Source organism: Bos indicus, chromosome 29, assembly GCF_029378745.1.
Source record: "Bos indicus isolate NIAB-ARS_2022 breed Sahiwal x Tharparkar chromosome 29, NIAB-ARS_B.indTharparkar_mat_pri_1.0, whole genome shotgun sequence".
Taxonomy (NCBI): domain Eukaryota; kingdom Metazoa; phylum Chordata; class Mammalia; order Artiodactyla; family Bovidae; genus Bos; species Bos indicus.
Genome location: NC_091788.1, coordinates 40310371 through 40324871, shown reverse-complemented (window position 1 = coordinate 40324871; position 14501 = coordinate 40310371). Strand labels below are relative to the sequence as shown.

General features: G+C 49.5%; 2 protein-coding genes across 17 annotated transcripts in view; one reads left to right on the top strand and one right to left on the bottom strand.

Moving 5' to 3' along the window:
- Positions 1 to 2752, bottom strand: part of TMEM138 (transmembrane protein 138) — a 43195-nt gene extending 40443 nt beyond the window's left edge. For 6 of the 7 annotated variants that reach the window (XM_070782608.1, XM_070782609.1, XM_070782611.1 and 3 more), the window contains exons 1-2: positions 2614 to 2752; positions 616 to 856 (exon numbers count right to left, since the gene is read on the bottom strand). In XM_070782608.1, coding sequence (XP_070638709.1) covers positions 616 to 743 — 128 coding nt within the window. In that variant the 5' untranslated portion in view covers positions 744 to 856; positions 2614 to 2752. Of the gene's footprint in view, positions 1 to 615; positions 2588 to 2613 lie in introns of those variants that run through there. The other variant, XM_070782610.1, reaches the window with a different exon arrangement.
- On the top strand, positions 2753 to 14501 carry CYB561A3 (cytochrome b561 family member A3). Of its 10 annotated transcripts, none has more exons than XM_070782604.1 (7): positions 3191 to 3330; positions 5587 to 5692; positions 6713 to 6911; positions 10679 to 10887; positions 11505 to 11659; positions 12383 to 12539; positions 13593 to 14501. In XM_070782604.1, exons 3-7 carry the CDS (start codon positions 6728 to 6730, stop codon positions 13683 to 13685), a joined length of 798 nt encoding a protein of 265 aa, XP_070638705.1. In that variant the 5' UTR covers positions 3191 to 3330; positions 5587 to 5692; positions 6713 to 6727; the 3' UTR covers positions 13686 to 14501. The 10 variants fall into 10 exon arrangements, with proteins under 10 accessions (XP_070638702.1, XP_070638704.1, XP_019810175.1 ...); XM_019954618.2 differs by lacking the exon at positions 5587 to 5692 and adding an exon at positions 3477 to 3547 and having other exon boundaries at positions 3199 to 3330; XM_019954616.2 differs by lacking the exons at positions 3191 to 3330; positions 5587 to 5692 and adding an exon at positions 2977 to 3114.

Sequence of the window (14501 nt, the reverse complement as noted above, 5' to 3'; positions counted from 1 at the left end):
TTTCTGTTTAGAACTTGCCTCATGGAGACTAAAAATCACTGTGGACGAAAAATGACAATAGCTTCCATCCTCTGGGATACATATATGTTATCAATATGGTTATTCTGGAAATTTCCTGGTGGTTCAGTGGTTATGAATCTGTCTTCCAGTGCAGGGGATGCAGGTTTAATCCTGGTCAGGGAACTAAGATCCCACATGCCACAGGGCAACTAGAGAGCCCGTGCTGCAATGAAAACCCAGAACAGCCAAAAAAAAACCCATTATTTTTACTCAGGGCCAGGTCAGTGAAAATGCCAAGTCTTAACCCCTGGACCACCAGGAAGTCCCTGATAACCCCTTTATCTGACATTTTGCAACCCTGTTTCATGGCACTGTAAGACACTTTCTACTCACAGACGGAGATAATGACAGTGTCAACAATCTGACTCTCTTTTTCTATGTGCATTGCTTCCTGTGTCCCAAACCCTTGTTAGAAGTATATCAAAGCAGAAGTATCAAAACAGTGTATCCTGTGACATGTCTATGGACCATGGAGTACCCAAGACAAACTGCAATTTTATTTCCCCTGATCGGGGCTTCTGAAATGATTGGGTTGAGCTGCACAGTCCCACTCACATGAAGAGCACCAGCTGTATGACTGGAGCCATTCGGAGTAGCTCAGAGAAGGAATTGACAAAGAGGTCATAGGACAGCAGCAGGAACTGCAGGGAGAGCACCAGGCTGTAGTTACTGGTCTGGAGCATCTTCCTTCTGCTCTCTTGTGCCTCCAAGGGCACATTCCACAGTTCCTCAGAAAACAACTACTGGTCCTCCCCCAGGCACTGAGTTCTTCAGAAAGGCAGCTGCTTCCCTTGCTCTAAGACAAGGGTCGGTTAAAGCCAAAAAAAAGAAGAGAAAGAGAGGTTAGAAATTCAACAGTACAATAAATATTTACTTAGGACCTACTATATGCCAGGCACCATTCTAGGTGCTTGTGATACATTGATGACAAAACCACCAACAAAAAACAACTAGTCATTCCTTCCAGGGACCCTCACCCTCAAACCTGTCTCCGTGCCTGGAACCCTCTAAATGTAGAGCTCTTTCTAACCAGTTTTGAGTCCAAAGGAATCTAGGGAAAATACACAAAGTGACTGTCTGGTCATATAGCGATAATAATTCTAATTGCAGAAGCAAATCTTTGTATTTCACTTATAATTTTAAGCAGAACATTATTTAAATCTCTCCATTACCCTTGAGGTGGAAGACACACTATTACTCTCTCCATTATATAGAGGGGACAATTGAAGCCCAGGTAGGTAAAACAATTTGTCCAACGTCATATCGCTAGTAATTGGCAGGGCTAGCATTCAGATCGAGGCAGTCTGGGTCTGGAGTCTGAGGGCTTAACTACTGCACAAAGCTGCTTCTTACAAAACTGACAGGTTTACACGCAACTAGGCAGGAAAGGGCTTCCCAGGTGGTTCAGTGGTAAAGAATCCACCTGCCGATGCAGGAGACGTAGGTTTGATCCCTGGGTTGGGAAGATCCCCTGGAGGAGGAAATGGCAACCCGCTCCAGTATTCATGCCTGGAAAATTCAATGGACAGAAAAGCCTCGTGGCTACAGTCCATGGGGTCACAAAGAGTCAGACACAACTGAGCATGCACACAGGCAGGAAAAACATGGGCAGAGAAGTGGTTAATGGTTTAGGCAGAAAAAGCTGAGAGGAAATAGTGCTCTTCTAACGTTAAAGATTATGGTAGCGACACAATGGCACCAGGTAAGGGAAGCTGGGCCTTTATTTTCATTTATTCCAAGACAAAGAAGCTGCTCTGGGGTTGTCCTATGACCCTCTCCAGCTGGATCAAATCCATAAGCAAATTTCAAAATGTTTTGAAGTGTTACAGAATGACTAAATCAACATCTGTAAAATGTTACTTTACAAACTCTGCATATTTACTTCCTTATTTAATCCTATATCCATTTTAAGAACTAGCTGTTATTATGCTTATAGCCCCACTTTACACAGAGGCTCTGAGAAGTTGCAGAACTTCGTCCACCTCACCTAATGAAGTCCCACTGAGGATGTACAATGTGGTTTTTCTCTGAGCCGAGTTTCCTTATTCATCAAATAACACTGATAGTATCACCTATGTACCCACACCATGATAAACTTGTCAACCAAGATAAATTCCTTTAGTCCTCGAAAGTACTCTGCAAGATGGGAAAGAATTATCCGCATTCTACAGGCAAGGACAGTGTCAGAGTTCAGGCCGTTCCTCCAGGATTCACAACTAAGTGTGATACGAAAGCCCTTGCCCTTAACCGCTACTTCACAGGCCGCCACAGAAGGCTATTGTGAGGCTCCGTTAAAAAGAACCGTTCACCGCCATCACCAGGGAAGGATGACCATCATCTAGGGCTAGCGTAGCGGTGATTTCGAAAGGTAATGAAGCAGTTCGGTCTTCTCACCCCTATTCGCCGCGTTCCCTCGGTAGAGCAGAGCAATTTTCCCCACCCGTCCCAACCCACTTTTAAATGGGACTGCCTTAGCGAAAAACCAAAACCAAAGCAATTAACAACGAAATTCCGACTTCTGGCCTCTTTACACACTCCTCAACAAGGACTCACCTCAGAGGCCCAACGTCGGTTGTCATGGGGATACCACCCTGGATTCCGGAAACCGGCTTTAAACTCCGGAAGTAGATGGCGGACGCGGGCTCAGCCTGCGCCGTGCTACACGCTTGTCCTCGGCTTTCTCTCCCGCTCTATGGCCGACTCGGCCGCCATGTTTGGGCCCCCGCTTTCCTGGGCTCGCCTCTCTCCAGGCCTTCCCAGCGTCGCCGTGGCCTGTTCCAGGGCTCCTAGATCCGGCCAAGGCCTCCCGTTCACCCCGCGCGCCGCCTTGCGGAGGGCCAGCCCCTGGCCAGAGGCTTCGCCTTGGCCCGAACATTTCCGCTTCAGCGGAATCGTGGGGCTGAGGGTGAGGACAGGGCCGACCCGTGACGGCGTTCCTGGTCCCCGGTACCTCGGGGTTAGGGAAGAAACGCCCGCCGAAGAACTGGAGTTGGGGGTCAGCGCCTTGGCGCCCGAGAGCTGGAGACCCCCGAGATCCGGGACTTCATTTCCCAGGTGGCCACGCGCGCGACCGGAAGTATACGCGCCTATAAGAGGACAATGCGCCCCTAGCTTTTCGGTTGTAGCGCAGCGGTGCCTGGTGGTCGAGAGTGTTGCCGAGAGTCTGTCACTGCATCTTTCAGGAGCCTCGGGAGCAGCGGCTCCGGCGCGGGTTGGCAAGAGACGGGTCTCGGAGACCCCAGTCCCCTTGCGTCCCACTGTGGTTCGGGGGTGAGAAACAGCCCGGGCTGGGAGTTCAGGGACCTGGGTTCGAGTGCTAGCTCTGCTACTACCTCGTTTCGCGCTGTTACGACCCCTCTCTCTAAGTTTTCTCTCCTAGGAAATGGACACCATTCTCCATGCTCTTCCTTCCGCAGGTGGTGGTTGTAAAGCACGAAAACTTTTCAGAAGTCGCAGTCAGCAGGCGGAGCCTACCTTTTCACCCAAGGTTCAGTTGAGTTCAGTCGCTCAGTCGTGTCCGACTCTGCGACCCCATGAACCGCAGCACGCCAGGCCTCCCTGTCCATTACCAGCTCCCGGAGTTTACTCAAACTCCATTGAGTCGGTGATGCCAAGGTTAGCTGGGACCAAGGTGGTCCCGGCGGCGGGCGAGTCAAGGATCAGCCCCTGGGTTCCTAGAACCCTTTTCTGGACACTTGGGTCAGACCAGAGCACCGTGCGAAGGGCGTCCCTGTAATCACTCTGCCGCTCAGGAGGGCCTTGCTTATTTATTTCCTGCCTGGTATTTAAGGCCTCTCACTCCTGAGTCCCTGACTTTAAGGAAGCTCCGTTTGGAAGTGAGGCGTCCTTGGAGCCGAGGGGGGAGTCAACCTGGAGTCTTTTACCAGCCCTGCCACTCACCTTGGCCGAGTCACTTTAATAGTTTGGGCCCCAGTATTTTTAATCTGTAAGATAAAAATTAAGGATTTGAGCTCTAACGCTGGGTCTCAAGATTCCTAAAGCCCCCCACCATTCATCTGAAAAGTGGGAGAGCAGCCAACAGCCTTCCTATGCCTTGATCTATTTAAACTTCTAAGTGCTTGTGGGTTTCCCTAAGACTAGGGCTGAGTAGGATATACCCATTTTCTGCCCCAGGGCTTGATCTGTTTTAGTGCAGCCTGGGAGAATCTTTTTTGCTTAGGGATTTAGGTTGGAGAGTACAACTCCTTAGATCAGGGTCAACAAACATGACCCACAGGCCAAATCTGGCTGGCCTGAATGGGTTTTACATTTTTCAGTGATTGAAAAGAAAAGGATATTTTGTGACGTGGAAATGATATAAAAACTGAAATTTCAGTGTCCATAGTTTTTTGAACACAGCCTGTACATTTGTGAAAGTATTGTTTATGACTACTTTTGCAGTATATCAAGAGTTGATAGCACAGTTATGACAAACCATATGGCCTGCAAAGTCTAAGATATTTACTATTCTCACACTTTACAGGACTTTGCGGACTTTTGTCTTCGAATGTGGCTCTACAAGTGCGGGCAGACTAGGAGCCTGCACACATCCTGAAATCTTAGCACATACTACTCTCTTGGAATAAATGAGAAGATAGTCTTAGCATTTGGATGGCAATTTTCACTGTGTTCTTTTTCTCTCCTTTTGCTCTCCATTTCAAGCAGAGGGAGGGCTCATCTGTGTACTCTGAGCAGTAAAACATTCCAGCCAGTCTGTCAGGAAAGTGTCCCTATTGTCTATTCCAAGTCTGTCCCAGAGCAGTAATCCAGGATCTCTTCTAGGGGGGCGGGTATGGTCCCTTTTGGATATTTTCTTTTTTCCTCTTACAAAGGGAAACAAATTTAAAAGTAGATACTAGCCAATGGACAGAGCCTGCTGATGGGGAGCCCGTTTGTGCTGACACTTCCCTGGCGCGGGGGGTGATTGAACATCTGGTGACCTGAAACTTCCACTGCTCTTACAGGAACGAAGGGGACACCTCTGAGGCTGGGTAGCAAATTGCTGAGTTTAGCAGCTGAGTCCAAAAGGTTCCAGGAAGCAAGTGGGATGATTTTCTCCCTCTAACCTCCTGGAAGCTTATATTTATTTTCCCCCCAGCACTCAAATCTTGCTTTCTCAGAGACTTCTGCCACCCTGGATCCCTTTGTGAGAGCTCCACAGGTGTTTCTGGTTAGGTGGACACCTGGCATCGAGACAGCTGGCACGACATGGAATCGGGACCACTGAGAGGCTTGGGCGGCCATAAGAGCCATGGGCTTCAGGGTTTCGTTAGTAGTTAGGATGAAATGCTGTAATACTACTAAGAAAATTTTAATAATTTACAATGTCCTTAATGTATTTTCTCACTTGATCCTCTGGCAACTTGTGATCAAATTAAAAACATGGGGTTTGAAATGGAAATAACCCCTCACAGGATTGTCAAGAGGAGAACATGGGATCAATCATGTGTCTTAAGGTTGTGGTGTGATGTCTGTTCATAGCTGCCTTTCAGTAAGTTACATCCTGTTGCCATGGTTTTCTTTCGGATGAGAAGACAGTCCTTCAGATGTTAAGTGATTTGCTCAAGGAGCCTCAGAGCCTAAGAATTGGAGTCCAGGCCACTACTCTGTCAGCTTGTCACTGGGTATAAAAGTGAGGGTCAAATGTTTTATCTCTTTGGGAGTTCTTGGCAATTTTAGGGGCCTCTTCTTGTGTTAGCTGGTTCCAGTTGAGGAACCTCAAGTTCCGGAAGCCATGTGTCACCTTGGCCTGACTCCTCAGGGACAGTGTGCCTGCCTTGAGAGCTGTTTTCATGCTGAAAGCAGGGGCATCCTGTGGCTTTGCAGATTGCCTGCCAACCCTCATGCCCACTTGCCTGGCTTTTAAGAGCAGCTGCTTAGGGGGCTAGGCATTCACCATGCCTGAAACCAGAGTTGGTTTCTGAGTTATCAGGTATATGCGGAAACCTCAAAATAAATTCTTTGCTTTCTAGATCATGAGTTCTTGCTTCCTCTTTTCTCCTCTGGACTTTCCCTAGAGAAGAGAAAGCAGAAGTTGTAGGTCTAGGGACCAGCTACAGGCTTTTGTCCAATTCAAGATGTGGAGTATGGGGACTGGAACGAAGACCCCATCTCACCTTCCCATGGGTAGAGGTCACTATCTAGGGAAGAACTCTGCTGTGGAAGTGGGATCCTATAACAGTTTTTCCCAGGTGGCCTGATAATAGTGTGGAGACTGTGAATTTTGCCTCTTTATGTTAGAACGGAAGGCTTGGGCATTTGTATTATCTAGCCTGGATTTTGACTTCTGCCCTTTCTTTTTGTGAGGAGTGGAAGTATAATTCTTTACCTCTGGTCCTGTGAGGGGACACCCATCCTAGGGCTCTGGACTCAGCATCCGGCCACTGCAGAGGAGCCCTCTCTCCAGGGCCAGCCCTGGGGCTGAGCTGGCTGCACTGCACACTGCCAGGTGCTGGGGTGGCACCTCACTCTCACTCATTGTTCATAACCAGAGATGGGGTCCAGCATGCCATCAAGGCTTCATGGGACAGTGCCCAGGCTGATGGCAGGGGAACCACCCTTCCGGCCAAGAACAAGGTCAATGTTACCTCCTCTGGCTGGGGTGTGGGGTGCACCCGAGCCAGCAGGGGTGTGTGATTTCCCCTTCCTCTAGGGCTGCCTGGTCAGAATGGCCGTGGGATGGTTTTACCTGTCTGTCCTGGCACTGTGCTCCCTGGGCTCGATGTGCATCCTCTTCACCATCTACTGGATGCGGTACTGGCATGGTGGCTTCGCCTGGGATGGCAGCATGCTCATGTTCAACTGGCACCCGGTGCTCATGGTTACAGGCATGGTGGTGCTCTACAGCGCTGGTGAGTACAGGTCGGCAGCGGACACGTGGTGGGGCCCAGGCCCGTGTGGGGCAGCGCTCCCCCTGTCCATCCTGGCCTTTGTTACTGTCAGGTTCAGGGCTGTGAGGGAGGGATGGGATGCGGTGGGTTGTCTCTGGGCCCAGCTGACATTTGGAGGAAGAAGTCTTGAGAACTGAGACATCTGAGAAGGGCAGCTCCATGGATGTTCTTAGGCAGGGGTTTGCACATTTCCTGTTAAAGGCCAGGTAGGAAATATTTTAGACTTTGCAAGCCCTGTGATCTGTATTGCAACTACTCAGCTCTGCTATTGTTTTGTGAGTGACCAGAGACATCACAGAAACGTGTGTGGCCATGTTCCAATAAAACTATTTATAGTGGTGGGAGGAGGAGAGAAATAGGTGAGGAAGAGGAAGAGGTACAGAGTTCCAGTTGCAGAATAAATGAGTCATAGGTACAGTGTGGAAATGAGAGTTAATTATTATATAATATCTTTGCTTGGTGACAGATCATAACTGTCACAGTGATCATTTTGAAATGTACAGAAATATTGAATCACTGTGTTATGTAACAGGAAGTAACATAGTGCTGTGTAGGTCAATTATATTTCAAAAACAAACAAACTCATAGTAAGAGTAAAAGAGATCAGATTTGTGGAGTAAGGGGTCCGGAGAAGGCGATGGCACCCCACTCCAGTACTCTTGCCTGGAAAATCCCATGGATGGAGGAGCCTGGTAGGCTGCAGTCCATGGGGCCGAAAAGAGTCGGACATGACTGAGCAACTTCCCTTTCACTTTTCACTTTCATGCACTGGAGAAGGAAATGGCAACCCACTCCAGTGTTCTTGCCTGGAGAATCCCAGGGACGGGGGAGCCTTGTGGGCTGCCATCTATGGGGTTGCACAGAGTCGGACACGACTGAAGCGACTTAGCAGCAGCAGAGGTGAGGGGTGGAGGGGAGGGGGAATTGAATGAAGGTCATCAAAAGGCACAAACTTCCAGTTTTAAGATAAATAAGTATTAGGGATATAATGTACCACATGATCTATATAGTTTTTAACACTGCTGTGTGTTAAATATGAAAGTTGTTCAGATAGTAAATCCACAGAGTTGTCATCACAAGAAAAAATTTTTTTCTATTTAATTCTGAATCTGTGTGAGAAGATGGAGGTTCACTAAACTTACTGTGGTCATCATTTCATGATGTGTGTGAGGCAAACCATGATGCTCCACACTGTTAGCTTATGCAGTGCTGTATTTCAGTTATATTTCAATAAAACTGGAAAATACCAGTAAAATTTTAAAAATTAGTGTCATTTAAAATATTATATGATTTAATTGATAATAGTCTCCATAAGCATTAATTACCTAGGATAAATTAACAAAAGCCACATTAGACTTCTACAGAGAAAAATATAAAACTGTATTGAGAGAAATTAAAGAAGCCTTAAATAAATGGAGGGATATACTGTGTAAGTAGTCTGGAAGACTAAACATTGAAAAGATTTAAGTTCCCCTGAAATTATTTCATAGGTTAATTTTAATTCCAAAGCCTCAGTGCTTATTTTTGTGAAAACTGACAATTCAATTATCTTGAAATGCAAAGGGCCAAGATTGATCAAGAAAGTTTTGAAAAAGAGCACAGTTGGAGAGCTGACTTGCCCATCTAGTCAGGGTTATTATAAAGCTGCTGTGATCAAGATAGTGAGGGGCCTACTGTATCACACAGGGCACTCTTCTCAATATTCTCTAATGGCCCTTAAGGGAAAAGGATCTAAAAAGGAGTGGAGATACATATATATGTATAACTGATTCACTTTGCTGCACACTGGAACTAACACAACATTGTAAATCAACTATCCTTGAGTAATATTAATAACAGTGTGGCCATGATAAGTGAATAGACAGGTGAGGAAAGGTGGCCCTGTAGAGCTGTGGGATAAGATGTTCTTTTCAATAAATGATGTTCAGGCAGTCATAAGGAGAAAAACCCCTTTATTCACAAAAACAGGCAGTGGCCTGGATCTGTCCTGTGAGTGGTAGCCTGCCAAGCATGCTCTAGGAAGTGGGAAGGTGAAGCCCCTCACGGCACAGTCAGGTCTCGACATGAGGGATCTGCTCACTCCTGCCGGACCAGCCTTGCTTATCCCGTGTGTTCACAGCTGGGCTTGGGGCCCAGGTCAGTCTTCCTCTCTCCACTTCTAAAATGGGAATTACAGTGACATTGATAAATAGCAGCTTGCCCTGTGTACTTGATGATATCATCCTGTTTTGTTCTTCAGTCCAGTTGCTCAGTCGTGTCCGCCTCTTTGTGACCCCATGAATCGCAGCACGCCAGGCCTCCCTGTCCATCACCAACTCCCGGAGTTCACCCAAACTCACATCCATCGAGTTGGTGATGCCATCCAGCCATCTCATCCTCTGTCGTCCCCTTCTCCTCCTGCCCCCAATCCGTCCCAGCATCAGAGTTTTTTCCAATGAGTCAACTCTTAGCATGAGGTGGCTAAAGTATTGGAGTTTCAGCTTTAGCATAAGTCCTTCCAATGAACACCCAGGACTGATCTCCTTTAGAATGGACTGGTTGTATCTCCTTGCAGTCCAAGGGACTCTCAAGAGTCTTTTCCAACACCACAGTTCAAAAGCATCAATTCTTCGGCGCTCAGCTTTCTTCACAGTCCAACTCTCATTTCCATACATGACAGCTTGTGAGGTGGGCTCTATTGTCTCCATTTTACAGATGAAACTGAGATTTAGAAAGAAGATGCCAGGTAGCTGAGAGGTGGAGCCGGGATTTGGACCTCGGTTATCTAACCTTAAAACTTGTGTCCTTGACAGCTCACTTCAGTTGTGAGAGTTCTTCCAGTTAGATGAAATAATGAATGTGATACTGCTTTTCAACCTGTATATAAAAATGCATACACCTGGCATATATTATACCATCAGTTCAGTTGCTCAGTCGTGTCCAACTCTTTGTGACCCCATGGACTGCAGCATGCCAGGCTTCCCTGTCCAGACCACCAGGGAATTTCCTAAATTGAAGTACTGTTGTTGTTTAGTCACTAACTTACGGACTGTAGCCTGCCATTCTCTTCTGTCCATGAGATTTCCCAGGCAAGAATAGTGGAGCGGGTTTCCATTTCCTTCTCCAGGGGATCATCCTGACCCAGGGATCAAAGCCACGTCTCCTGCATTGGTGGGAGGATTCTTTACCACTGAGCCACCTGGGAAGTCCAAAAAATTGAAGTATAGTTGATTTACTAGGATAAATTAACAAAAGCCACATAAGACTTCTACAGAGAAAAAAATAAAACTGTATTGAGAGAAAGAAGCCTTAAATAAATAAATTACGTTAGTTTCCAGTATACACTGATTCAGTTTTATATAGAGTGTGTGTATATATATACACACACACATATATTCTTTTCCATTATAGTTTATTACAAGATAGTGAATATAGTTCCCTGTGTTACCCAGGAGGATCTTACTATTTATCTATTTTATATGTAGTAGTCTGTGTCTGCTAATCCCAAACTCCTAGTTTCTCCCTCCTCCCGCCCCTCCCCTTTATCATGGTCCCTTCTCCCCCTTCATGGCTGATGGCTGCACTAGAAGTGATGCCAGGATGGAAGATGCTGGAGAGTTGATACTGGTGTCCTAGCACTTCCTGCTCCTTGTTGGGAAGCTGTTTGGGATCATGGCAGGGTGACTCCCCTGATGCTTGGATGAGCAAGAGGGGAAGAGGCCGAGCCCTGGGACTGCTCTCTCCGACAGCATCGCTGGTCTACCGCCTGCCCCAGTCATGGGTAGGGCCCAGGCTGCCCTGGAAATCCGGCCACGCAGCCATGCACCTGCTGGCCTTCCTCCTGACTGTGCTGGGGCTGCACGCGGTCTTTGAATTTCACAACCACGCAAAGATCCCCCACCTCTACTCCCTGCACAGCTGGCTGGGCATCACCACCGTCTTCCTCTTCGCTTGCCAGGTGGGTACTCTGTCCTCCTTGGGTTCCCGTTGGCTGCCTACTCCGGCTGGGGCTTCCCTCGCATCAGCACCAAATCTTCCTTCTGCTCAGTGCCTGGAGACAGTGTGGCAGGGCGCATGCTGTAGGATTGGCAGTTGGAGGGGCTCTGGGAGGCTGGTGGTTCTCCCATTCACCCTGTTCCATTCTCATCCCTCACACCACCCACTGTGGTCCTGGAGCGCTCTGAGCTAACTCGATCACAGTACGTACCAGGCTGACTCTAAGTCACCTTTTCCACTCCCCTTTTCTGTGAACCAGAAGCAATTTGAGCAGTAGTATCCACATCCTGATTGTAGCCATGTATGAATTGGGAGTTTTGTGAGCCAGGATAGGAAGGAAGCAGAGACAAATGAGGAGGGCTGGGTTTGCGGGAGGGTGGGGGTGTAGCCAGGCTTTTCATGTATGTGACATTCCTGTTTGTGTCAGATCACAGGGAGGAGGCTGCAGTGCCTGGCGGGAGGGTTGAGCTGTGAGAGAGGGGCCAGGGTTCATTGGCAAGCAGGGGGTGCTGACGGGCGGTGTGACCCGGCATGCCTTTGGTCACACGCAATACAGTCAGGTATTTCCTGTGTCCACAGTGGTTCCTGGGCTTCTCAGTCTTCCTGCTGCCCTGGGCATCCATGTGGCTGCGCAGCCTCCTGAAACCCATCCACGTCTTCTTTGGAGCCTCCATTCTCTCTCTGGCCATTGCGTCTGTTGTTTCTGGCATTAACGAGAAGCTTTTCTTCAGTTTGTGAGTGGGGGGGGCGTGTGTGGGACCTCCAACTGTAAGGTAGGGGGCAGGAATAGGGTCTTCAAAAGATGGGTCATAGGACCCGTCTGAGGGAGGGAAGCCTTTGGGGTTGAGCTCGTTCCTGATCTGGAAGGTAATGGACTCATCTTTCTTTAGGCTGAGATTGGTAAACTGGTCGCCAAATACTTACCCAGCATCAAAGTGATTTAGAACCTACTCTGGCAGAAACTATTCTAAACGTCTCAAATTTAATCCTCCAAGTGCCCTATAGCGTTGGTAATGTTGTCCTTGCCACGTATGAATTAGGGAACGGAGGCACAGAGAGGTTTAGCAATGTGCCAGTAAGTGGCAGAGCTTTGAGTTAGGGGACTAGAGCTCGTACACCTAACCACTACCGTTCTCCATTTGGGGAGGGAGTTGGGGTGCAATGAAGAGCAGACAAGATTTGAGGTCAGACCTGGGTATAGATCTTGGCTGTGCCGTTTCCTAGTTGTGTACCTCAGGACGAGTTCATGTCATGTCTGGGAGCTTCAGCTTCCTCAAGGGTAGACAGCATTCTGCAGACACTAGTCATGGCAGAGACTTAGAAAGTATGTTAATATTCCAGGTTGCAGCGGGCCCTGGGAAGTCTTTCTTATCCTCTGTTAGTGGCATTGGGTCCCACATTGGGCAAAAACAGGTAGAAAAGTTTCTCAAGGGCCCGCATTGTTTTGTCATTCTCAGGAAAAATGGCACCAAGACATACTCCAACTTGCCCAGTGAGGCTGTCTTTGCAAACTGCGCTGGGATGCTGGTGGTGGTCTTCGGGCTGCTGGTGCTCTATATCCTGCTGGCTTCATCTTGGAAACGCCCAGAGCCAGGGATGCAGGCTGAGAGAGAGGTATGGGGTCTTGGTCTCCTGTTGCAGGTTGGGGTAGGGCCGGGTCCGAGGGGTCAGCCAGTAGAGGCTTGGGCTTTGCCAGGAAGACCAACCCAGTAACGTGGTGGGAAACAAGTAGCTTGAAGGTGGGGTTCGGCTGGCTGATGGGGAGCACCAGAGTGAACCCAGCGCTTCCTGTCATGGCCAGTGCAGCTGCTCCTAGGGCCCTGTCCGCTGGGGGAGCAGGGGCTTCCTCCCCTCCCCAGATGGCTGTGGTCTCACGGGGAAGTGTGGCTTTACCTTCCCCAAGGAAGGGCTGTAGTGTGAGGAGGAGGTATGCTGATTTCTGCTTCTCCAGCTTCAGAGCTCATCTAGTGGGATGGGAGCCTTCCTCGTGGGTGTGTGGTGACCGGTTGAGGGCTTGGGACATTTTGCCTGTTCTCAGCCATGCAGGCACCTGAGGGATGGAGTGTGTCGGTTGAGGGACTCTGGGGCTTCCTTGAAAAGTGTGGTGGGTGGACTGGGGCTCACCCTGCAGGTTGGGGTCTGTCTGAGCAGCTCAGGCTTGGCGGGACTCCTGCAGGTCAGAGGCCATTTTGACACCTGCTTGTCTTTCCAGGCCCTGTTGCGTGGCAGGGAGTGAAGCAGGAAGGGACTCCCAGGAGCAGTCTGTGTGCAGTCTAAACTCCTTCCCGAAGCTCTGCTCTCGCTGGTTGTGGGCCCCGGTCTCCCCTTGCCTCTGGGTGGGCCTGCTCTCCCATAGCCTGCCCACGTGCTTTCCTTGGTGGCTTTGGCTTCTCTGCCCCTTCTTGGCATTGAATTCTCAGGTCATCTGTTTACCCCTGGCCTCCTTGCCCTGGCTGCTCATGCTGTTGCTGCTTGTATGAAGTCAAGTTCGCTTCCCCTCATACCCCTAAGGATGTGGTAGGGAATCCTGAGGACTCAGATAAGCTGGGAATTGAGTACCATCCACATTGTGAAGAGTGGGGGAGCCAGGGCTTCCGTTGGCGTTCCCCCGAAGTTGAGGCTGCTGCCCCGGCCAGGCTGCATCTGCTCTTGTAACCTCCCATCCAGCCCACCAGGACACGAGGCCGGGCGGGAACGCCAGAGGTGATGCTGGAAGGAGAGCGGGGACTGGCAGAGCCGCTTCTGCAGAAGAGAAGCTGAGGGCTGGCTGCTTGCTCCTCATTTCCCGTTGCTGCCTTCTGTGTCCACGTGTTCTGTGTGTCCTGCTAGCTGCTGCTGCGACTGGGGCCTGGATCCTGGCTCTTCCCTGTGACTGACATGCCTGTCATTGCCGCACAGCCCTACGTGACCTGCTCTTTTGAGAAGAGCCTGTCCAGCTCCTTGGAGTAGCAGACCTCCTTCCTTTTCCCTTACTGGGTCCAAGCTCGGCTGCCTGGCCCCAGGTGGGATCAGCCTTGGGCTGTCACCAGGGCCCTTGCCCAGCCATCTTCACTCTGCTGCTCACCATGAAACATGCCAGCGTTGTGGTGCACTGTACCCAGCAGAGCCCTGGAAGCCATGGCCACCCCCAGGGGCATCCCTTGCTGAGCATCCAAGTGCCTCACTTGCCCCTCCCACCCCTCCATGGCTGCTTGCCTAGCAGACAAGTCTCTGGTGTGACACAAGTGTGAGGTGTTGCTTTTCTCCCAGTGAGAGACTGGGGTGGCATTGCCCTCTGCACACAGGCCCTGCCAGGTCCCAGGCTCCATGCTGCTGTGCCTAGGTGACAAGCAGCAGGACACCTGGTGTCCTGATTTGTGGCAGATGGCAACAAGGCTGACTGTCCACCCCACCCCACGTGGCCAGATGCTGGCCAAAGGGCTGTGACTGAACCTCCCAAGCGGCTGAGACCCTCCAAAGGCACTGGGATGACTGCCAGGCACTCTGGTCACAAGACCAGCTCTCCCTTTTCTCCACGTGGGTAGGCGTTTGACTTATGAGGCTTGATTTTCATTAAATGTATTTTTAAGAATCAAA